Here is a 25,355-nt window from a genome sequence, read left to right as displayed (position 1 = left end):
TGGATCCAAGCTTCATCACTAAAGAACAGTGTATAAAAATTTGATTCTGTTATCATTTACGTGAGACCTAAACCAACGGCAATATTGTAATCGCTTGTTTAAATCTGGAGGCTGAAGCTCTTGGACTAATCGTATGCGATACGGATACAATTTTTTAGCGGCTTTCTGAACACTCAAATATGACAAACTGACTTGCGTGGAAAGTTTTCGTGAACTTTTCCATGGACAATTGAGCAATCTTGTTTTCACATTCTGTAAAACGTCATCTGTCAAGTGAGTTGGTCGACCACTACGTTTTCTGTCGCAAACACTACCTGTCTCTTGAAATCGGTTTGCTAGCCTAGAAACTGACATTTTTTCTGGTGGAGGTCCACAAACAAATTTAATTTGAAATGATTCTTTTACATTCGTGTACGATTTCGTAGCAAAATATTGTTCAAGAATGAAAACTCGTTGTTCTATGATAAAAGACATTCTGTTCGCAACACAACCAGAAATGGCACAAAAGTTTGCACAGTTGAAGGAGCATCAACTCACACTGTCGTATCCATACCGGTTGAGTAGCGCTACCAACTTTGTCAGAAAACAAAATTTCCCTTTCTTAGAAAAAAATTACCAGACATTAACAATTGGGTACTAAAAAATCACCCTGTATTTTCAGGTATGTAAACAGTCATGAGCATTATATTAATTATGATATCTACTGAACAGACTCAATCAACCTCACAGCATGCAGGGCAGTTTTGTTATAAAGTAATTTATTGACAGCAGGGTAGATCTTGCACTGAATGCAGTACAATTGAAAAACCATTGTTGAGAAACAATGCATTATATCAAATGAATCTTCAAGTATCACCTTGATCCTGGACAACACTGTAAACTAACTGGAGAAGTGGATTGTCTTTTCTTATTATTGACCCATCTTAATTATCTTTCAACCATCTTCTTTCTCATCATGCCTGGTGGTTACAAATAAATCTAATAACTGAAGCTTTTAAATATTGGTAATTTTCAATTAACAGAATAAGAAGATTATATAGATTTACCAACAGGATGAAAAGAAAAATCTTAAAAAAAGTATAGCTTTTAATTACTATATGTCCATGGAATTAAAAGTCACTAAAAAATTATTTGTTAATGCTAACAGAAATATAAAGTAACTAACATTACTACACAACAAAAACTATGGTAATTATTTAGTTGAGGTGCCTCACCCCGAAATCACAAAAAAACATATAAAATTCATTCAAAATAAATATTTATTCATTTAATGATGTATTTTGGGTGTCAGAAAATCAGTAAACATTTACATAGTGACAAATAAAAAAAAAAAAAACGAAAACTCAACAAAAACGCAACAGAACTACTAAAAACGAATAACAAAATGAAAAAGTAACAGAACTATTAACGAAAACTGCAATAATAACCATGAATACTCTGAGCAAGAAAAATGCAACCGTCAAGATCATCCGTAGAGATGATGGTCAAGATGCAACCGTAATCATCAAGAGTTGAACCTAACCTAATTAATTATTTACTACTTAAATAGTCAAAACATTACTGTTGATTAATTAAGGTTAGCGAGTGAAACGAGTGTAGGTTAAGTTTGGTTCGATTCGACGGCCTTCTGCGGGAAGAACTCCCGGAAGGATGCCAGTCGGTCGCGTACGCAGATGACCTCGCGCTGATGGTGCCGGGACGGACGGAGGAGGAGGTAGAAGATAAGGCAAACTTGGCGGTGGCAGTCGTCAGCAGATGGCTGGGGGAGAGAGGACTACGACTGGCACCGCACAAGACGGCAGCTGTCCCGATCACCGGCAGAAGAAGACTGAGAGGAATGTCCTTCATGGTAGACGACGTACGAGTCCACACGTCCGGTTGCGCTAAGTACCTGGGCGTGTGGATTGACAAGAATGGGCTGTCTAACACCCACCTCAGAGAGGTCACTAAGAGGGCCGAGAAGATACAAGACGCTCTACAAAAACTAATGGGCAACAAGAGCGGACCACGGGCGAGCAAGCGACGGCTGATCCTTTCAGTGGTTTCCTCCGTCTTGCTGTACGTGGTCCCGGCCTGGAAGGACGCACTTTCGAGAAAGAAGAACGTACGGATGCTAGCCTCCCTTACCAGAAGAGCGGCGATACGCATAACATCAGCGTACCGCACCGTATCTGGATGCGCAGTGGCAGTCATCGCAGGGGTGCCTCCCATCGAGCTGCGGGCCACGCAGCTGGTCTCCACATACGAAGGAACGCCTAAGGCGGAAGCCGGGAGGCAGCTGATGGTCAACTGGCAGGAGATATGGAGAACGGCTACGGCTGGGGCATGGACCAGGAGACTGATCCCGGACTTGGGACCGTGGGTCAGGCGGAGGCATGGGGAGGTAGATTACTTCCTCACGCAGTTCCTGTCTGGACACGGGGAGTTCGGGGTCTACCTACATCGGTTCAAGAGAAGACGGACACCGAGGTGCTTCTACTGCGGTCAGGATGACACGCCGGAGCACACCTTTTACGAGTGCGAAAGGTGGGCTGTGGTCCGGCGTAGGCATGGCCTCACTCCAGAAACAACTGTAGCTCACATGCTGAAAGGGAAGAGAGAATGGGATGCGGTACAGAGCATGGTGGCTAGCATCCTGAAGACGAAGGAGGTACATGGAAGAGAGTGGGGAGAAGACTTCTAGGCGCGGGTAAGCAGCAATGTCCCTAGCAAGTATACTGTGTGTTTCTTCTACTATATATATTATTTTTGTGTTGTATTGTATTGTGAATTCATTGTCTCCATTGTCACTGTGGTTGGTACTCTACGGCCGGCTCGAGATGACAAGCACAATCGCTTCGACCGTGTGCAGGAGGGCCACGGCTAGAGGTGACATCGCCGAAGAGACAACATGAAGTGGGTTTCATTTATTATGTATTTTCCTTGTATTGTATGATTGTGGTATTATTTTATTTTATTGATTGTGTTCCTTCTAACGGTTACGAGGGCACTCACAGCGAACGTGCCCGCGGATTGCGGAAGGAGGAATAAGTTCAGACGCCAACGTGATGGGCTGCAACTGAAGGGAGGAAAAATAAATAAATAAATAAAATACAGGGGGCGAATCGTGGTCGCCGTGCAGGGCCAGGGAGGCAGCCTGGATGCAGAGGACGCTTTGGCTCCTTCATATGCAAGAATGAAGGTCAGTTGGGGTGCTCCGATGATGCATTTGGGACCCTCAGGTGTGAGAGGGGGACGTGGCGGTTTGCCGGCTTCGCGCAATGCGTAGCCGGCAACCTAGTGTAGGGACGGGAAGGGTAGCCTCTAAGTGGAGGGATGTAGTGGTCGTCCAGAAGGGAGGGCTGCTGCATCTTGATGAAACTGAGAGGACCCCGATGGGACGCCAAAGAAAAGGCAAGACAGGGGGGCAGTCGACTGCCACGACACTCCGACATTCCTGCGCATAGCCTAACGGCGGAGGCCGGGGATGTTGGGGGTGTTTAAGAAAGAAAAAAAAAAAAAAAAAAAAGTTTGGTTCGATTATATTGATCTTGATAATTTTCATGTTTATATCTTTAAATATAATGTTTCACTATGATATAAGTATTTTTTTTTATTCTCATTGTGTTATGTGTTATTTGTATCACTATAAAATTTTTTACTAATTTCCTATTTTCTACGCCCAAAATACATCATTAAATGAATAAATATTAATTTTGAATGAATTTGATGTTTTTTTTGCCATTTCAGGGTGAGGCACCTCAACTAAATAATTACCAAAACTACTAAGCAAAATATGGCAAGTAAACAGAATTACAAAAACTAGTAATCAAGAGTAACTGCTTGGAAGTGATTAGAAAGAAAATAGCAGGAAGCACAATCATAGAAGACAAAAATTAAAAGTGGTGTTTTTTATTTTTATATGTGCAGTTTAAATTTCTACAGTGAGTGTACCAAGGGTTAAAAAAGAAGTATATTTATAACCCCTACCTTAATTTTATAATTTTAGATCACCTAAATGAAAAAATTGTAATAACATCAATATCAGGAATAACAATAATTAAATATACCCGGCAGCACTGTTGGCACATTTGCTGAGGTTGTTGAACCTGTGATGTGTCAGTTACAGATGTTACACTGTCCATCTCTTCACTGTCATCATCATCATCGTCGTCGTCATCATCATCTTCACCTTCCAAATCAATTTCATCATTTTCTTTTTCTCCATCATCATCATCTAACTGCTGAACAGTTGCCTGTCAAATAGATAAATTTAAAAGTGTTTAGAACTAAATACATATATCGTGAACAGCAATTAAAAAAACAATATATTCAATAAAATAATACTCCAAATTTTTTCTACACACAGAGTAAACATACACAAAAAAAAAAGATAAAATATCAACCTTACAAGGAAATAATAGATTAAAATTGTTACAGAAATAAAATATGTGATTAAATTTTAAATTGATGAAATATTTGTATTTTTTAAAGTGAATTTTTTTCACTTACAAATCATTTTTCACTATAAACATTTATCAGAAATTCTTTGAATTAAAATATTGTAAATAATATATTTAATACTACAGAAAGTAACTGTGATACAAAAACAGCTGATTACCTTTAGTTGCTATTAAATCCAATAATTGTTCCTACAAAATTAATTTAGTTAAAAAAATATACATGTTATTTCTAAAAAAATAATTGGGAGGACTTGAAACTGGCATCTAAATAAATAAAACAGTTTTTATTTATTCTTTTTGTAACTTAATAAAAATGTACTTAAATCAAATGTCTAATCAATGAATTATTTAAAATAAAAAATTATCCAGTAAGTAAAACATGAACAAGACAAACATGGAGTCTTCAAACCAAAACCTACTATGTAACAGATACTAATTTAAAAACATATGATATCAAATCAACATCATTGGAAATACTTTGTTTTAAAAAGCATTTTTAAAAAAATTTTAAAATACACTAGGAAATTTTAATTGCACTTGTCATATTTCAAAAGAGAAAAGCACGTTTCATCTATAAGTTACTTATAAGTTTACATTATACCTCTGCACACTCACCATACAAAGTCAGAAAATTATACTGTGAAACCACCTTTTCCACTCTCATTGAAAATACAACTATCACAAAGATACAACCACCAGGTATTTATCCCCATTGGTTTCAGTGCAATAGATGGCCACCTACACATTCATGTTGGGGAAAATCATTTTGCCGAAACCTATTTGAATTAGTAGCAGGAAGGTTAAAGAGACTTACTAGAACTGCTCAAATAGTTTTTGTTCAACCTTTGAAAACAGGATGTGCATTGTCATTTTGAAACATGTATAAATATACACATCCCTCTCCAAATTTTTGGCACTAATTTCTAATAGTACTGTACTAGTAACAATTAATAACAAGTACATATACAAAGAATGTTGATGTTAAGGGAAGACTAAATCCTTCCACTTATAAAAAGCAAACTGACAAATTTGAAATTGGGGTTAGAAACAACAATAGTTCTACATTTCATTGACTACTGTTTCATCATCACTTGTACAAAATAAACAACAGAGTGGCATGTAACAAGATTATAGGCTTACTGGTGGTTAATATGCGATCACTATATTAGTATGTTAGTATGACTACTGATTTATTAACAACAGTCAATCTGTAATATATTTTTTAATAGCTGTTAAATAATTATTCTTATTTTTTAATGCTTTAAAGATTAAGGAGTAATGGAAATAATTTGAATTTCATGACAATGATAATTAAATCATCATCAAAATGTACTTACAAATAGGCAATGCATGTACTCATCTACCCAATATATATACACCTGGTTCTGGGGTCAAGTTCCCAGAGAGCAGTTTCATTTTTCACATGTTCAAAAAGTACATTTTCACCCATTACATTAATTGTTACTGAGCATTAATCTGTTGTTGCTAAATGATAAAATAAATAAATAATTAAATTCTATTTTAAAATTTCAATTAAAATCTCTCTTGAGGAAATAGATTTTTAAATTTTAATTTAAAAAACTAATTCTGTAAAAACTTTTGGCTTATGGGTCAATCCATTTGAAGTATCCCCAAAAAACATAAGCTGATTGCTTGACCAATTCAAAATATTGAAATTTAACCACTTGTTTCCTACATGTTTCAGGACCTTAAAATTATTTTTTTTAAACTTTTTATTTAAGCAGTTTACCTGTGGCGGTCATTTTTGTTACGGTACACACACCTATTTTTGTGATTGTAAGGGTTTACAGAAAACATCAAAACTAAAAAACTATTGGTCCTGGAAGGATGAAACAAAAGCAATTTAATCATATTTTCTCAAGGTAAAAGACTGGTCCACTGGTTTATTTACCTATCTCTCTCCTTTCTGTCAGAAAATTACCAATAAATCTGACCATGAAAAACAGTGAAATTCCACTTAGGTAATTTTTTTCAAGAGGCAGGGATGGCATACACAGCTTGAATTATTTTTTTATATGTAGGCATATACAATAAAAATAATATTTTACCATAAATAATAATGGAGATATACTTACACCTAAATTTTTATGAATTTTTGAAAACTATTTTTTTTTAAATCAAATAATTCTGATGGGGATGGTGATAAAAATTTTAAATTTGCACAACTTGCAGTGTTTTTGTAGATGCCAATGGAAAATAAAAAGGTTTCTTGTGTATTATAATAATAAAAAAGTTATAACCTCTCAAAAATCATGAAAAACCTGTTAAAAGCAAACAATTTTGACTTACTAAATAAGTGCTCCAATGGGGTTTCTGGTCTTATTGGCACTTTAATATTTGTATACTTATTACTATAGTTGAAATAGACTTGTTTGAACCATTCAACTGCAGTGTTCATGTCATAACAGGCATTTGAAGTGAATTCAAATCTTTACAGAGTGTCTCAAATTTCATCCTGTGTTTGGAAGTGTTTGTTAAATATAAATAAGCTTTACTAAATAATATTATATTTGAAAATCAATTAAATTTTTACATTATTTTCAAGTAATTTCACATAAAACAATGGAAGAACAATGTTCCATAGGAATTTATGTGAATGAAGTGTCATAAAACTATATGGTACAAACCATATGGTATATGGTACAGTGACAAAAGAACTCATTTAAATTTGTGAATTTGGTGATGAAAACCAACAACTTATTTTTTTATGTGTTAATTCAGATGTCACTAATGTTTGTAAATATCATGAGAAAACGTTTTTGTCAAAACTCAGTCACCTGTATGGACAGTTCTTTTGTGACCCATTGAGAACTCATACAAAAACAGTTAAGAAAAACTTTAGGCATATAACATTAGAACAAGCTCTTAAAGAACACATTTTTCCAAATTTAAATTTAGTTACTGGTAAGTCTCTTTGTGTTAAATGTTTCAAAAGTATTATTTTTCAGCAGAACAAAGAACTATATGAATGTGAAGATTAAGAGGAATATGAATTAAGAGGAATATTTAAGATGAATATGAATTAATTAGGAATAGATTAAGAGGAATGTTAAGATTAAGAGGTTTCTTCACATCACAATATTGAACAACTGGATGCTGCTTGTAGCACTTTGAGTGTATCGCCTCCATGAAAATTGAAAAATTTAAGCACGAATCAAAGGTCATCAGCATTAAAATTTAAAATAAATAAGGTATCTATCTGAAAAATTAAAAAAGAATTTTGAATTGTGTTTTGACTCCAGTTTCTGAAAATGAAAATCCAGCTCAATCTTCTTCACATGAATATGATGATATTATTTTAAAACTAAAAGAAAAATGTGTTCTTGCTTCTAAACAAGATAAGGTTAAAATTATTAGTTTACTTCACCAATCTTGGACCAGATCTAAAATAATATCAGAATTCAATATGTCTGAGTGTTTGGTTAGACTTAATAGAGAATTAGTTAATGAGTAAGGCATTCTACTGAAGTTAGGTAAAATACATCAAACAGGAATTAGTAAAGACACAATTAAAAAAGTTGTGTTCTGATAAACTTAAAAGAATTGTATGTCTCCATAAAAAAGAAAACCCTAAGGAAAAAATTGGAATATCATTCTGTGAACTCTGTCGCAGAACTTTGAATGGTGTATCTGGGACTCATACGGTTTGTCTGTCTCCACTACCAGAACATCAAACTCATGACTGATGGTCCCAAACTTAATGTTGATTATAAGGACATAGTAGACATCTTTGTTAGTGACAAGGATAACTACAGCTGTATGATGAATGTGTGCACCAAATTTCCAGTTAAGCAGGCAGTGTTTGACATGCTCAACTTTTCCAAAGAGTATGATGTGTTGCCAAATACAATAATGTTCAAACATTGGGTAACAGCTGATAAGGTAGAGATGATGACTGTTCTTTAGACTAAAGATGAGTTTTTCAAATCATTAATGGAAAAATTGGAAAAGCTGAAAACTCACCATTTCGTGTCAAAATCTCAAGGTGTTTTTCAAGAAGAAAAAATCAGAATTAGGTAAAGAAGAATGTTTGGTGTTGGCAGACTTGGCAGAACACTTTTCATTTCTTGTTCAAGAAATGAATACAAAGCTTCCATTGGGTAAACAGCCAAGCCAGAGTTCACCCTTTTGTGTTCTATTTCAAGGAAAATGATGTAATACAACGCAAAAGTATCTGTATTTTAAGTGATCAAATGAAGAATGATACAGCAACATTTTATTGCTTTCAAAAACTTTTAACAGACCATATCAAGGAAGTAAATCAGAACATTAAAAAATTCCAGTATTTTACTAACGATGCTTCAAGTATAAAAATAAAAATTTGCTAATTTTTGCAGTCACAAAAAAGAGTTTAACCTTGAAGCCAAATGGTACTTCTTTGGATCATCCTATGGGAAAAAAGCCTGTAATGGTGTGGGCGGTACAACAAACCAAGAGGTGGCAAAGGGAAGCGGCCATTAAACAGTCAGATACTAAACGTTGATGAAATGTATTCATTTTGTAATTACAAGCTGAAAAACATCAAGTATTATTTGATTAAATCGGATGAGATAGCTAAGTTTTTGAAACTCTAAAAACCCGCTTTGACTGCTGTGAAAGAGTTGTTGGTATTAGAAGCTATAACAAGTATGTTCCTATGTCAGAAGGCAATGTAAGATGCTACTTCACTTCAGACTCCAAGGACTATGAAGACCATCCTGTATCAAGTATTGTACCCATTTTCACTTAAGAAAAAGACTCTATTGCTTGGGTATATGATGATCAGTGGTGGGTAGCAGAAGCGGTACACATTAGCCTCGAAAATGACAATGTCCAGGTTCATTTTTTCCACCTAGCTGGACCAAGTACATCATTTCAAAAGTCTCAACAAGACAAAGTGTGGGTACCAATCTGCAAAGTCCTGAGAAACTTGACATCACTTAAACTAACTACAGCGGGTCATTCTAACACAATTTCAAGAGAATTATTAGAAAAGATATCACAGCTGTTGATTAAACAAACTAAATAATAAACTTTCATTGTTACAAAAATAGGCTATTTTATTGAAGAGTAATTAAAATTTTGCTACAATTTTTTTTTCTTTGATGGTGTTTACAAAAATAAATCAAAATAAAATTAAAATTGAAATCTTAAAAACAGATTTAGGCTACTAATTGAAATCTCAGTTTGGGTAAGTTTTTGAAATTTTTATCACCAGCCCCATCAGAGATATTTGAAGCCAAAATTCGATTTAAAAAAAAATTAGTTTTCAAAAATTCATAAACATTTGGGGTAAGTATATCTCCATTAATATTATTTATGGTAAAATATTATTTTTATGGTATATACCTACTTATAAAAAAATAATTCAAGCTGTGTCTTGAATTAATCCCTGCCTCTTGAAAAAAATTACCAAAGTGGATTTTCACTGTTTTCATGTTCAAATTTATTGGTAATTTTCTGATAGAAAGGAGAGAGATAGGTAAATAAACCGCTGGACCAGTCTTTTACCTTGAGAAAATATGATGAAATTTTGTTTCATCCTTCCAGGACCAATAGTTTTTTAGTTATGATGTTTTTCGTAAACCCTTACAATCACAAAAATAGGTGTGCCCACAGTAACAAAAATGGCTGCCAGGTAAACTGCTTAAATAAAAAGTTTAAAAAATATAATTTTAAGGTCCTGAAACAAGTGGTTAAGTTTAATTTTTTTTTGAATTGGTCAAGCAACTGGCTTAGGTTTTTTTTGGGACACTTCAAATGGATTGACCCACATACACACACTGTAAACTATATGATTTTTCCAAGAGGAAACAGATGTAAATTCCTCTCTAGCAAAAATAGCTTTTTTTTGGGATGCATTTCAGAAATTTGACTAAGGATAATAGTAAGACCAGATATCTGAAGGAATGCTAAATAATTCAAGCAGTATATAAATGTAAGGAACTAATTCTAAAAATTACCTTTATTTGTGCATCAGCTCGTTTTGCAGCTTGTCTTTGTGGGCGGCTAGACACTTGAGAATCTGTAGAATCCTCTTTTAAATCATTTTTTATAACATTTCTGTCCGATTTAGACAATATACTTTTTAATTTATTACTCATACTACTTACAACTGTGGCATCATTTGGTACTCTAGGGACTGTATCAGGGATTATACAAACATCTTCATCACCATCTGCTTCAACCGCAGGTGATGATTCCTCAATTGTTTTATCAGGACCATTTGTGCTATCATCTTTTGATTTATCTTCAGTCTCTTTTTCATTAACAACAGTAGATTCCTTCTCAATATAAGTGGAATCTTTTTCGTCAGATTTTTCTTCTGTTGTTTGTGAAGTTTTTCCATCTTCTACATCTAAGGTTTTTTCTTCTGTAGTACCTAAAGTTTTTTTTTCTCCCTCAGTAACTAAAGTATCATCTTTATTAGAATCAATTTTATCATCTTCCCTTTTTTCACTAACAGTAATCAATGTGTTATTAACATCACTGGCTGTTTCCTCAGCAGTCATTTCAGTTGTGTCCATATCTTGTTCAGCCATTTTTGTTTGATCCATATCCTTCTGAGATGTTTCCAAATCTATATCTTGTTCGACTACTTTGGTTTTGTCTGCTTGTTTCTCATCAATTTCTGTAACATCCATTTCTTCAGTTCTTGTTTGTGTGGTTTCCATATCGCTATTATCAATCTGTTTATTTTCAGTTCCGCTAACTTCACTGTCTACTTCCATCATTTCAGTCAATCTGTCATCTACATTTCTCATGGTGTCAATCGTCTGTGCAAATGGATCAACAGCATTAACTTCAATAACATCCATTACATCCTCTGGATTAACCGTATCATCGCAATGAAGGAATCTTGTTCGCTCACACTCACTACCGCTTCCGACACCAGTCTCGCTTAAATTTAAACTAGTTTCATCTGTGCCAAGTGGTGGATTACTATCTTCATGATCTCTGCTGATGGCTGCACTGCTTGCATTTGAATTATCACATAAATCTTTCAAAATATCTTTATTATTCGATTCATTGTTGGATTCTTCTTCAACGCCAAGATTTTTATCGACTAAACTTCTATCGCTCTCATTATTACCAACTGATGTTTCAAGTAGACTAGAAATGTTATCAATATTTACATCATCTTTATGGCCACTAGTACTGTTATCTTGATCTGACAATCCTTCTGCAGAAGGTAGTTCTTTTGTTAACACCTCATCGGCATCTGTAGTAGTTTCTCGAAGTAATTCATCTTCGTCCATTACCGGCACATTATCAGAATTACCTGCTAATATCCCATCGTCACCTTCCGCCTCATTTAATACATTATCATCTTCATCATCATCATTGACTCGTGTTTGCGTATCACTTATGTCACGTTCAACATCTGTGGCCCCCGTAGATGAGATCTGTTCACTATGAACATCACTTAATTTTTTTGATTGTTCATTAACATCGGTGATTAAATTATTAAAAACATTGCTATCACTGTTGCTACTACCACTACTATAATTGCTATCTAAATTATTAAGTCTACAAACATTATTATCGTTATTATTTACATTTGAACACATAACACTTTGTTTTTCTTGTTGGCTATTTTCATCGTTGTTCATAGTTAAACTGCTAACACCATTACTATCACTTTCATTAAAATCATTCACGTTACTTGTATTATTAACATTTTCACTAGTGGCAGTCGGTGATGAAACATGTTCTGAATCACCATTGACACTACCACTAAATACTTCTGAATCAGCACTAACAGCTTTTGCCACCACACCACCACTACCAACTTCTAACCCAGGAGATTCCATAACAACAATGAATGATTTGAACCAGTCAATTATCTCTCATATTTCACTAATGATCATTTAGCGGTTATTAACATTTAAAATTACTGCCTCCATAAAGGAAAGTAAAACACTAATCTGAAACAAAAAAATAAATAATGAAAATAAAGTAAGAATAACTAAAATATAAATAACATACATATTTTATGACAGCAGATACTGCAGAAAACAGCTTAATTTTTTGAAGACTTCTATCGTCAGTCAAAGACTGGTCATTAATTCATTACTAAATACTTCATTAAGCTAAACACACAGACGTGGGAAACAGTAGAAAGTTAATGATATGAACCACCAAAAATCCATTATCATTTCGACCTGTATGCTATATATTTGTATTTATAATATGCGTATTTCAAAGCTTCACGAAAAATAAAATTTCCTTTATAAAATGTAAGAATAAAATGAAGAAATGAGAGATTTTTAATAAATAAAAAACTTGTTTACTATGATTTATTTATAACATGCAAGAAGAAAAACTGGCAAAAGCACTAAAATTAAAAATAACAATTTTTCTTTAAATTTTAACAAAATATTAAGGTAAAAGTATTAACACTAATCCTTAATCTGACAATGACTACAAAAATGAGAAATTTAGAGAAACAAAAAGATATTTTATTTTTTTAGTTTCTGATACAATTTTTCAGTAGATTTTATAATTTTTAATAAGTTTAGTTTATATTTTTTTGGGTTTACTAAAATCTATCAAATTTTGATAGGCCTATACAAAAAGTGCTATCTAAGCAACAAATCTGCATTTTGACAAAAAAAAAAATTCAAAAATGTGTAGGTACTTGAATTTAAGAAATGTTTGCAGGAATATTGTGTTATTTTTTACCCAAGTTTTCCTATTAATCTTCTTGAATTTCATGTGAAAATACTTTGAATATCAGAATGACATCTTGTTCACATTCTCTAATACTATGAAATGATTATGGCAAAAAAATGAAAAAATATCTTAAATTTATCTGGTTTCATCCTGGGACCCCCCCCCCCCCCCGGGGTAGGAGAAGACACTCGCCACCTTGTGATGATCCTGGTCACCACACCACCTCCGTTCCTAGCCCTGATGGCCTTTAGCAGAGGTCATCCTTTAGACCCTCGAAACTTCCACACAACACAGTCATCAGTTTGGCCTTTGTCAGGCACCGATCCAAATGCCTCTGCAGACATTTCCATCAGTGTACTTACACAACCTACTATCACCTTCATATGGCTTTTTCCAATTGTGACCACCTACAATAATTTACAACCCTTAACTATCAACTTAACAGGAGTTGTGAAAGTGCAATCCGCTTGCCTTTCTCTAACAATGAAGGTTTCACACTAAAAACCTTTTCCTACATCTAACTTCAATTAGACTATGCACTCGGATCATTATGCTGATATTAAAAGAACTGAAAAACTTGGAAAAACCAGGTAAGGGCATTTCCATTAGGATTTATGATAAAATAAATTATAAGTCTAATAACGTTTTTTTTTAACTCCACCCAACAATACAAAAAAGAAGCAAATCATTCTTTCAAACCTTCTGTATCTCACTCCAATTTATTTGGAATATTTAATACAACAATACTCTAAGGAATATTTATTCTTAAATTTTCCGCTGAAACCATATTTAAAAAGAATAATCAGGATTAAAATTTAACTTGCTTATCTATCTCATGAATGTGTTATGATAAAAGCATAAATTCAGCACCAATGATAAAGCCAATATCGAATGGAAACAAATCACAGTTTTTTCTTAATCTGGCTTCAATTTTTCTATTTCTATAATAGCTAGAAACTGAAATTTAGTAGTTATTTCTAAAAGATTTTTTAAAAAGTAAGTAAAAACTACTTCAACTACTGATCCCTAAGTTTAAAAATTCAGTATTATAACGTATAGTTGGATATAATATTTGGTGATTACTTTGAAGTTCAACACTCAATGTACATTCATCTAATATCACAAACATTATTTTTAAAGTAAATATCTCATTTAATGTAAAAAAAAATAACCTTACTAAGAACAGAATCAATGAACAACGAAATAGATGCTAAACATTCATTATTATGCACACATTATTTTCTTCATTTAAAGTCTATGATTAGTAATTATACTAATAAGAAAACAAACATGTAAATTGAAAAATGAATGAACATTTCAATTGGATGAATAGAAAAAAAAGTTATTCATGAAAAAAAAAAATATGGATGGGTCAAATAATAACCTTTTTTGAAGTTGGTTAAAAATAGTAATACGATGTATATTTGACAAATGAACTCCTCATTACTATAATGTTGAGATATTTTACAAAAATGTTAAAATTGTGGGGTGAATTTTTATAAATTCTTATGTTTTTTTTATTTATTAAAAAAAAAAAAAAATAGCAACAAAAATTGTAACTGAGAATTAAACAGATTACTTTACCATAAAGTACAAAAATTTTACAGAGTCCAAACCACAAATAATATAAGTGTGAAGCCAGTAAACTAATTTTTTTCATTTGCAAAGACAAGTGACATTATCACTGCAGAGATTTACTAAATTAAACATTACTAAGCTCTGACTGCAAAACAATTATCAGCCCTGTTTTCGAGTCCAAACTCTTATAAGCAACAAATATAACATACACAGCATCAGCTGTTACCTAGGTAGGCCATCTTTGGCCTAATGACCCACTGGGTTGGTCTAATGGTGAACTCATTATCACAAAGAAGCTGATTTCAAAGTCGACAGGTTTTAAGGTTCAAATACCTAAAAGTAAGGCAGTTACTTTTATAGGGATTTGAATACTAGTGTTCTTTGGTTGTTGGGTTTCAATTAACCACACATCTCAGGAATGGTTGACCTGAGATTGTACAAGACTACACTTCATTTACATTCATAAGTATCATCCTTTGAAGTAATACCTTACAGTGGTTCCAGAGACCAAACAGAAAAGAGAAGTTTTAGGCCTAACGGCATATACCTATGAGCTATAACTAGAGCAAATATCCACCAACATTACATATAATAAAACATTCAGTAGGTCCAGTGAGGGATATATGATTCAACCCTCCATATATTATGGGGTTTTGTTGAGAGCAATGATGATTTTTGCCCATGTTGGGTACATCATACATTTTGGCCATGACCAACTGTACCTTGGTGAAGGCAACTTTATTAATTAATTGTGTAAGGTCAATCTGTTTTGCTATTAAGCAACTGACTACAGGAACCTGGCCGCACCTGAGAAGACCCACAATCACAGCATTGGGGCCCAGATATATAATGTTCAGGAACAAAAGGCACAGACCACTTTAATCAAGTCAAGATCAGGAATGAGACAAGTTGAGGGATCATATTAGATCTGAAATAACTTTCCTGACTGTTCTAAGCAATAAGTTCCTCTACTACTTCAACTAAAATAAAACTTAATTCACAGATACAGTAGGTAGGTATTTTGATGTTATTTCCATGTCACGGGAGTTAATAATTTCCCAAGGTATCAGAAACTCTGGATACTGTTTAACTGAACTCTGCATAATGATTAATGACCGGTCATACAGCTCAGACACATACTACTTGATTATGTTTGCCCTCCAACATCCACTTAAAAACAAGGTTCTACAAGATCAGGAAAGTCTAATGAAAAGATAATAACCTGGAAAAATAATAGAATGTGAAATAATAAAATTTCAATTGCCATAGAAATAAATAGGTTACAATTTGTCATAAATGTTATTACATAGTGTTTCCCTCTGGTTAGGTAAATGCGCAATACTGACATTTGAATCAGGCTAGTTGTACAAAAGGCTATGCCATGGTGCAGTATGATTATCTAAGTCTCTAAATCATCCAAACCTAAAGATTTTACAATGAATAATCTTACTAAAAAATAAACAATGGCCACACAATATTGAGGCAAGTAGTATTTTGGATTGCTTTTCAGCAAAGATCAAGTTAATAACCAAGAATGAATATCAATAAAGTGAAATAATAAAAAAAGGCCACCTAGATTGAGGGCTTTCAATACAAATTATACATATTTAATAACAACAGGCAAGGATTGACCATTTTGATTACATAATAAGCTAGATTATGTTATGTCTATATGACTAACTTACCAAAAAAGTAGCCAAATATGGATTAGAAGAATTGGAATACACAAACAAAATCATTCAATCAAAGGCATACAGGTCTTGAATTGCGTTTCCTAAATCTTAACCTATGTAAAAAAAGAGCTTGCGAAAAAAATAAAATATTTTTGCATTTTACAAAATTATAAACAAAAGAAAAATCAGGACGAATTTAAAACCATCATAAACCAAGAACTACACAGACTTCATAAGCAACTGAGGGCAATATAAGCAAATAGGGGTACATAAAGATTCAACCACCAGTAAAACAATACATTTAAATAGTGGGGCTCAAACTTTATGAATACCAATAGTGTAACACAATTGTAATAGGTGTGATATCATGGTTAAATAAAGATTCATGAAAATTTCCATGTTTTTTATTATGTAAATCTGAGAAAACAACCATGATTTCAATCATTATTAGCCTTTGAAGAAATAAGCTGGCTGGGTATTTTTACATTTATTTTCTGCACTTGATTAGCTTGTGATTTCTCAGTATCAATTAATTGCTTTAATCTAAAAAATTTCTTTAGATGTCTACTTAACCTAGCAACAAAGGATGTGTGCAGAAAATGTATAGGGCATTTGCACACATCACCATACTGATGTTTTATTTGTGTGATTTATTTAATAATTACACTCAACTCTAAGTTTCACATTTAGTTCAATTTTTATGGTTTCTTGATGTGAAACAAGTCAAACTTATCATCCATTGAGTTACAGCTTTTATTAGTTAAGTGTAAGGTTAAAAGATCTAATAATAGTTGCTAAAACAAAGTAACGAGGATTAAAATATTATCCTCTTGAAATTTTGTAATATGTTTTTTTTTCATTTTATTAAAACAAAAATCTACTAAAAATTGTAACTAGGGTGTAAGAGAATAAGGTTACAATCATTATCTTTTCACCATGAGGGAGTTATAAATGTTATCAAACATAACCTATGATTGTTAATTCATTAAAATCATCAGTGTTCCTTCAGCTATTATATATCAGTTTTACTAGAAGCCTCAAATGCAGCCATATACCTTAGTTAAACAAATTTACATTTAACATTGGATCTTGAACAATAAACTGAAGTAGGTATTTGAAGAAAAAACAAAGCACAAATGAAAGTTTTCAATCTAGAATAATCCCATTTGGTATTCTGTTACTGCAACATTCACAATACACATTTTCATTTCAAAAGACTCCCTTATTTTTACTAGGTGATATTTTGTCACTTGTTTAACAACAAATTTAAAAGAGCATTTAATGAATGAACTATTATCTTATCTATAATCATTATTCTCGAATAATATTACTGAATAGACTAATTGGAACTGGATTACATTGTAAAAATGAATGTATATAAACTAACCTGACATTTGGTAAAAACAAACTGCAATTAGGAAATAAAACTCCATAAAATTTTAACATACATTTTATGTATGTTGTCTATTCAAAGGATAAAAATGAAATAAGTAAATATTTAAGTAACATAAAAAGAATAATACATGACTATAAAACAAACATCCTAAAAAATAATCAAAAGAAACATTCAAAGAAAATTGTAAAAGAAATTAAGAACTTTCGATTAATAACCTGAAATATACACTGCATGTGAAATTACATATTTTAAATTCTGTTATATAAATGAAAAATGCAAAAACACTAAAATCCTGAATACAATTGGTAAAAGAAGCGTGATACGTTTCATCAAATAACCAACATAATGCGGACTACATGACTCCTAATAAAGGCCGAATTTATGTTAATGATCTAGAGATTTGAACTGTTTATGTTCTTACGCAGAAGCAAGTTCGCAAGCAAGAACAAAAATAGGGTTATGATAAATAAACATAGACGAGTTTCTAAAGTGCAACGGAACAATTCCAATAATACGTCAAATATCAATCAAAATAGAAAGATTAACATTTCTTGAAGAACTAAAACAAACTGGCGTTTACAAATATAAAAATACAAATTAACTTTAATATAATACATGCTTATTTCAGGACCTTGAAAGGCTTTTAAAACAAAACTTTCACTTTGCATTTACCTAAGAAATCTGGAAGTGTGAAGAAAAGTACTTACATACTTTTTGTAAACTGTAAGCTGAATAAAACTTCCACAATACACGACGATAAAAACATTGTAACTCGCTTCCAGCTCACAACGCTACATTTACGCCAACCTACTACCAGGCCTCAAAAAGCGGCATTTTCCATCATAGACAGCTCAGGTTAAGCAACTATCCACAGTATGAATCGATTAAAAATCCTTTAATATTGTAATTGATACTGGCAAAGTTATTAAAAAAATTATTTAATGAACAAAATGTAATATTTTAATCATATACGCTGGAGCAGTGAAATTATCATTAGTTTTGAAATCAAATCAGAAGAATATCATGCTTATATGGTTTAAAAAATAACTTAAAAGGTGGAGTTTGAATGTTTTCTAGAAGTAAATTCAAATTGTTCTCAAGAAACACTAATTGCTGTGTACATTTCAACGAAATTTATAACGCCATATTTATTTCTACTCTTTTCCAATAACTTATCAGTTTCAAAATAATTTTTATATTAAATTTCAACATATACTTGTATAAATAATATTTTTTTTATTATTATGTATCAATGCATTGCGCAGTAGCAGTGCCTTGGATCTTGTCACATTCGATTGTTCATTTCACTCACTCAGTTAGTCGGTGTTCTCTGCATCGCGGTTGTAAGTTCTAAGCTGAACAGCTGATTACACTTTTGTGTTTGACATGTACGCAGTTGACGTTTTGTGAAGTGCTTGTGAAAATTTTTCTTTGAACTTTTTTTTTACGTAAAAGCAATAAACATGTTTACCGGATTAACTAATCAAATGAGTAGTTGGATAGGGAGTACGGGTAAAAAGCAGGATGGTGATTTACAAAGTAATGAATCAGAGCAGCAACCAGTTTCTTCACCCGTAGTAGAAGATAATGTAGCCAGTTCGGACACAGAAAATAAGAAAGATATAAGGTACAGTATTCCGAAATTGTTGCCTTGTTCTCATGCGTTATTATAAATATTTTAGATATCTGTTTGTAATTACTTGTTTAGCATGTAATGATTTCTTGTATCGTATATGTCGCAGTGCTAAGGGCTTTATCCAATATTTCAAAATTGTATATTTTTAATTATCATTCTGTTTTTTATATAACCATTTTATCTTTATTTGAGTTAATCGTATGTATTGCGTTGATCGCTGTCAGCAAGTGAAGTGAGAAGCAAAGCATTTGCGTTCTACACCTACAGCAACCTGTAACCTGCGTAATACGAATGTTCTTTTCTGCTTTAGAATTAGTTTCTCTTTACCATTTATAAAAACTTAATATCATTCATTTGTGTCATAAAATAAAAGGCTCTGGAGTAGGTTATTGATTACCTTTTTTTTATTAGACCCCGAAATTGCGTATTTAAACTTTGACAAACGCAACAAAACGTTATTTTTGTAACGTGTATAGTTATTTTGGAACCTCAGTGTATTCCAAATAACGTGTGCATATAAATTATTTACGATAGTATTAAAGCCATCAACCTATTTATATTGTGAAGAAAAGAAAATATACAGTTTAAGTAATCATTTTATTTGAACTAAGGTGCTCTAATGCCAGCCTTATATTTGTTAACTTAATTATTTGTTATTAGACTGGTCAACCATTCATTTTTCAGCAGTCATTTTTAAAGTTCAAATCTATACCGAAAAATATTATAATGAAGGGTGTATGCATTCATTTTTCATTATGTTTAAACTTTTGATATTCTTTCTGAAAATGTATTTGAACTGTAAAGGTTATCTAAGTATCTGATTCAAATTTAAGTTGTTAGTGAAATATCATAACTGTATTAACATTTTGACAAAAGTAATGTTAGGAATTTAATGAGAATTGTGTTGAAATTTAAAAAAAGAGAAGATGGTTGCCTCAATATTTCTTAATGAATGGAATAATTGGGTCATTTTTAATGAGTGCTTAACAGTCATTTTTTCTTGGACATAATCTCTTTATCAAAAGTAGTATCAGAATAGAAATATGCTATTATTTGTAAATTATAGTTGTTTTTAAATTTAAAATAACATTTATTGTTTTTATTAAGTTTTAAAATGTAGGCTCCCTATTCCACTGATCTGAATATAAAGAATTAATGTGTATGAATTTAATTCCAATGTGTACTACAAATACATGGAATTTGCCATGTGGAATTTATTTAAAATTGTTTTGTGAGGAATTTAGTGAAAATCTGTTGAAGAATCCATCATTTATTACTAGGCACTTGTTTGTTATGTAATTTTTTTTATATTCCGCTATACAGATACTAGTTGATAATCATTTTAATGGCGCAGGCTGATAAATGGTTTATCTTAGACTGGTAAAACTAGCTGCCATATTATAATTTGTCTAATGTCTGTTCTAAAATGGTAAAATAAAAATATATGTATGAAGAATATATTAGGGAAATAAATGTATGTAAATTACTTCCAGATTTTTATCGATCTTAATTTTATACTTGTCCAGAATCTAATTCAAACATGGGTTTTTTTTTTAATTCAGTTTGTATGCCTATAAAAAGAGAGCAATTTTTTTAACATCTCTAGATGCAGGTTGACTGTAAATTTTATTAGAATTTTGTTCATTCTATCTGGGTAGGTAATGCATCTGTAAATTGTAATGTATTGATTTTTTAGTATTAGCAGCCAATTGATGGTCTCGAATACCGTTAAATATTATAAATGTTTAAAAATATTTATCTATTCTAATATTTTAATTTGATTTAAAGAGATGAGAGATTTAATTAATTAGACGTGTAATTAAAGAGACAAATTTAATTCATCTCGTAATATCATATTTTTAATTAAATGTACAATCATTTATACATTTCTTGATATGCCTTTTTAATATACATATAATTTTTTCATGCTGTTCGTTTTGTTGTGTTGAAATTTTAGAAATGATCTTTATGAATTTTTTCAAAAATTGTGTAAAGATATTTTTCTTGTTTTGTAAGGTGCCATAACGGTTGTAGGTGACCTAACATTAGAACAAGTCATTCATGAATATGGCATTAGCATTTTCTAAGTGAACACCCTATGTGAAATTTATATTACTAAAAAAATTGAGGATTTAATGATTTCTTATCGTCTTCATCAGCGAGGCAGAAATTATTATGTTGCGCATTTGCATATGAAGATTACTGAAATTCATGTGAACATACTTTATATTTTTCCAGTGTTCATCACAGGAGGAGGACTTATGATAATTTTTACTAGAAAACAGCAACGCTTCTTTTTTTACATAAATAGTTGTGTTTTTCATATTAGGAACATGTAAGTATGAGAGTTTTTTGGTAATAAAAGAACATTCCAGCATCTGCTTGAAAGGAACAAGAAATATTACAATTGAAGAATTATTGAATCCTGTAGAGCAACCGATAAAAGAGATTTGTTTAAAATGCAAAAAAGGATAATAAAAATTTTGTTATTTAGGTAATTAAAAGCATGCAGGAATTATTTAGAAATCAATACCAGACTACTGCAAGTAAGATGTCTGTTAAGATGAAGCGTAGATCTACGAATTAGAAAGAATTTCTTAAACATGTTTCTGTTTATCCCATTTTATAGTACCTAAACTTGGGCACTGAAAAAACCAGAAAAGAAAATAACAAACGTTTTTGAAAAAAGTATTGAAAATTTTGTTTGTAAGTTAAGAATGAAGAGTTCTTAAAACGATTAGAAGAAAAACATTTGCAATAGAATTTTCTAAAACAACGAACATGACTTGTTGACTTCGCATTAAGAATCTCAGATATAGAAAATATATATTTATATATCATGTCAGGAATCTGTATATGAAAAAAGGAACTGCCCTAGCATTTATCTGGATTAATCATGGTAATACCTCCATTACAGCAGCATCAAAGTATACAATTAGTTAGATGTGATTAAAGTGCTGATGTAAAAACCCACGTTGAAGTAAATATTTGAAGAGTAAACGTAAGAAATAACTGCCAAAATAATTCACAGTTCAGAAAGAGTTAATGAAAATTATTTGAGCACTAATTTATGTATACATAGAGCATGATGTAGAAAATTGAAAGTTTTAAAAATATTTTAGTATTATTTAATATTCATCAAAAAGTAATATTTCTGTGAAAGAAAATCTTTTAATTGCATTTTAAATAAATCTGATTAAGCAAGTCGGCGATTATTTAAATGAGAGATGGCTCAAGACGGAGACTTTGGAAGGGTGTTTCAGGTTCCAGATTTTGAGGAGTCCCACAGGGTTCAGTGTTTGGGCCCCCACTTATGGGACATTGTTTTACGACATATTGGGTGTTCAGTTGCCGCAGCGTACGCAGTCAATTGCTTATGCGGATGATTTAGTCCTTATGATTAGTGGCAAGACGGAGCAGGAGATCCTGCACAGGGCAATGGTGCGCTTGATTTGATCCATGTATGGTTGAGAGACCAGGGTCTGGAACTTGCTCTTGATAAGTATCGGTATGTTTTCTTAACAGCGGAACGTAGCGTTGATCCCATCAGGTTGGTGGTCGGGAATCACCGCATAAAAGAAAGCCTTAAGTTGAAGTAGCTTGGTTTACAATCGACAAGCCAAGCGGTTCAGCGAACATGTTTTGGAGTACTGTGAAAGGACTGAAAGGACTCTTTAAGGCATTAAGTCGTCTGATGACGTAACAGGTTGCACCACGGGTGTCTAAACGTCGAGCCATTATGTCGGCGGTTTCTTCCATTATGCTATATGCCGCGCCTGTTTGGAAGGATGCAGTTGGTATACAGAGGAACCAAATCAGACTAAAGACAATTCATCTAAGAGCCTTGTTAGGTGTGGTGGCGCATAACGGACGGCTTCTTATGACGCGGTATGTGTACTGGCCGGGACCCCCCCGTAGACCTTTTGGTTCTTGAGCGTGTCCGTAAGTGTGAAAGCGGTGACAGTTCTGAAGGTAGAAATGAAACACTAAGAGTGTGGTACGAGAGATGGAACTTAGGTGCCAAGGGTGGGTAGACGAGGAGATTAATTCCCGATTTAAGAATAAGGTATAATAGAAGGTTTGGTGAGACGAGTTTTTACCTGACGCAAATGTTATTTGGTCATGGTAATTTTGAAGTGTATTTGCATGAATTGGGAGGAGGGAGTCGCCTCACTGTATGTATTGTGCTGAACGGGACTTGGTTGAGCACACCCTCTTAAAGTGTGAGGAATGAATTGAACAATGTAGTTGGACTGGTATTGTAAATTTGTAATTACGGAGGATATAGCCCCTTATATGCTGACGTTGCAGAGTAACTAGAGGAAAGTGGAGGAATACTCGAGGGAGGTGCTTCGACGCAAAGATACAAAAGGTAGAAGAAGAAGGTTTTAATGTAGGGTTGGGTGGACAGCCCCAATCGGGAGAGCCGGCGTGCCGGTATCGATAATCGATTGAGGACTCCAAAGGAGACTAGGTTAGCGGATACAAACGAATAGACCTGATACCGGTGGGGGGAATCCAGTAATGGAGCAACCCAATCAGAGTGGGCAGTAAAGAATGAAAAGATCAACCGGGAAGGCTGACCTGCCAAGCTGGACTTAACAATAGGTGGGGCGGCCCCTTAGAGTAAAGGACACTCCCCATGGGTTGAGTTTTACTTAACTGTATGTCCGGCCCGGGGGAGTAGGGGGAAAAAAGGTTCTAAGTTTTGAGTATTCTCTTGAAATATGTGAATTTTGAGATTAGGTAGTGCTTTCGACGAGTCTGTCCATTTTGGTTTGTTTTCTTTTGGGTAGGCCATTTAACAATGATGTCACAGTATCTTCTTTCTCTGCCTAGTTGAGCATTGAAGTCTCCTATTAATTGTTTAACATGGTTTTTAGTAATGCTATTTATAGTCAGATTGAGTAGATCCTAAAATGTTTCTGTTTCTTTATTGTTTTTTGGATAGTTATTTTTATTATTAGTGGGTGCATGAGCATTTATTATAGTGTAGATTTTTATTAGATGGTTTTAGGGTGAGTGTTGAGATTCCTGGGGATTGTAATTTGAATTATTGTATGGAGCTTATTATTTTTAGGCTGACTAAAGGATGTTTCAAACTGTGGGACATTTTTCATCACTCTCTTCCTAGGTATACCTTTGTAGAGTCTATATCCTTGAGATTCCATGGCATCCTTGTCGGTGTGTCTTATTTCCTGCAGAGCCATGATGAGAATTTTGTGTTGGTTCATTAGGCTAGTTATTTTTAGTTTACCAATCTGTATGAGTGAGTTTGCATTGTGTATGGAAATGTAGGTGATTTTCTTTAGTTTGATTTTGGACTTTTGTCCATGTGTAGTGTTGGAGCATTTTAATCCTTTCGATCGCTGTTCTAAGTGACAGCCCAACATATTCGATTGCTGCCTTCTCTGAACTCTGGTGTTGCTTGGCTCAGTTGGTGGACTATTTCTTAAAAGACCTTTCATAGTTACTGTTAAGGGAGGGGTCATCTGCGGTGGGACTAGATCCCAAGTTACAGCTGTAGATGTGATCTAGCGAGGTGTGATTTGATGATAAACGAAGCTGTGAGGTTTGTTTAGATTCATTCGCCAGACAAATTTCTCCTATTTGTTCTGGATATATCCAGGTGCACCTTGTGGAGCCTCAGTCCGACTTTTATTAATGTAGTTATTTTGGAAAAAAGTTACAGTGTCTGATCTTAAACATTACAGCCTAGTTTTATTTTATTACAGAAATGAAAATTTTTACGAAAATCCCAGTTGTAAAAATTAACTTCCTGTTAATTTTTTAACCATTTTAGTTTTGATAAATTGTGATTAATAAATAAATTTTATTGCATTTTTTTTTAATGGATCATTTGTTAATTTTGTTTCACTTGTAGTTACTCTTCTTTCCTTATATTTAAATTATATTCCAGGAACATTTAAAATTGATTTGGCTTTTACTGCAAA

The 25,355-nt window shown here is 32.9% G+C and overlaps 2 protein-coding genes across 10 annotated transcripts in view; one reads left to right on the top strand and one right to left on the bottom strand.

Annotated features, from left to right (window-relative positions):
* The window catches only part of woc (zinc finger protein without children), a 111,824-nt gene extending 93,213 nt beyond the window's left edge, over positions 1–18,611 (bottom strand). For 4 of the 6 annotated variants that reach the window (XR_012757281.1, XM_075372276.1, XM_075372279.1 and 1 more), the window contains exons 1-3: positions 18,473–18,610; positions 10,406–12,370; positions 4,050–4,235 (exon numbers count right to left, since the gene is read on the bottom strand). Coding sequence is in view for 5 of the 6 variants with exons in the window: in XM_075372276.1 (XP_075228391.1) it covers positions 4,050–4,235; positions 10,406–12,256 (2,037 nt within the window). In the remaining variant the exon portion in view is untranslated. Of the gene's footprint in view, positions 1–4,049; positions 4,236–10,405; positions 12,371–18,437 lie in introns of all 6 variants that reach the window. The other 2 variants (XM_075372278.1, XM_075372277.1) reach the window with 2 other exon arrangements.
* A 452-nt stretch (positions 18,612–19,063) lies between these two features.
* Sap47 (Synapse-associated protein 47kD) overlaps positions 19,064–25,355 on the top strand; it is a 239,340-nt gene continuing 233,048 nt past the window's right edge. For 2 of the 4 annotated variants that reach the window (XM_075371806.1, XM_075371807.1), the window contains exon 1: positions 19,065–19,392. In XM_075371806.1, the coding sequence (XP_075227921.1) occupies positions 19,229–19,392 (164 nt within the window). In that variant the 5' untranslated portion in view covers positions 19,065–19,228. Of the gene's footprint in view, positions 19,393–25,355 lie in introns of all 4 variants that reach the window. The other 2 variants (XM_075371808.1, XM_075371805.1) reach the window with 2 other exon arrangements.

This window comes from Lycorma delicatula, chromosome 7, assembly GCF_047948215.1.
Source record: "Lycorma delicatula isolate Av1 chromosome 7, ASM4794821v1, whole genome shotgun sequence".
NCBI classification, from domain to species: Eukaryota; Metazoa; Arthropoda; class Insecta; order Hemiptera; family Fulgoridae; genus Lycorma; species Lycorma delicatula.
The sequence above is the reverse complement of the archived record's forward strand: the minus strand, read 5'-3'. Positions and strand labels throughout refer to the sequence as shown.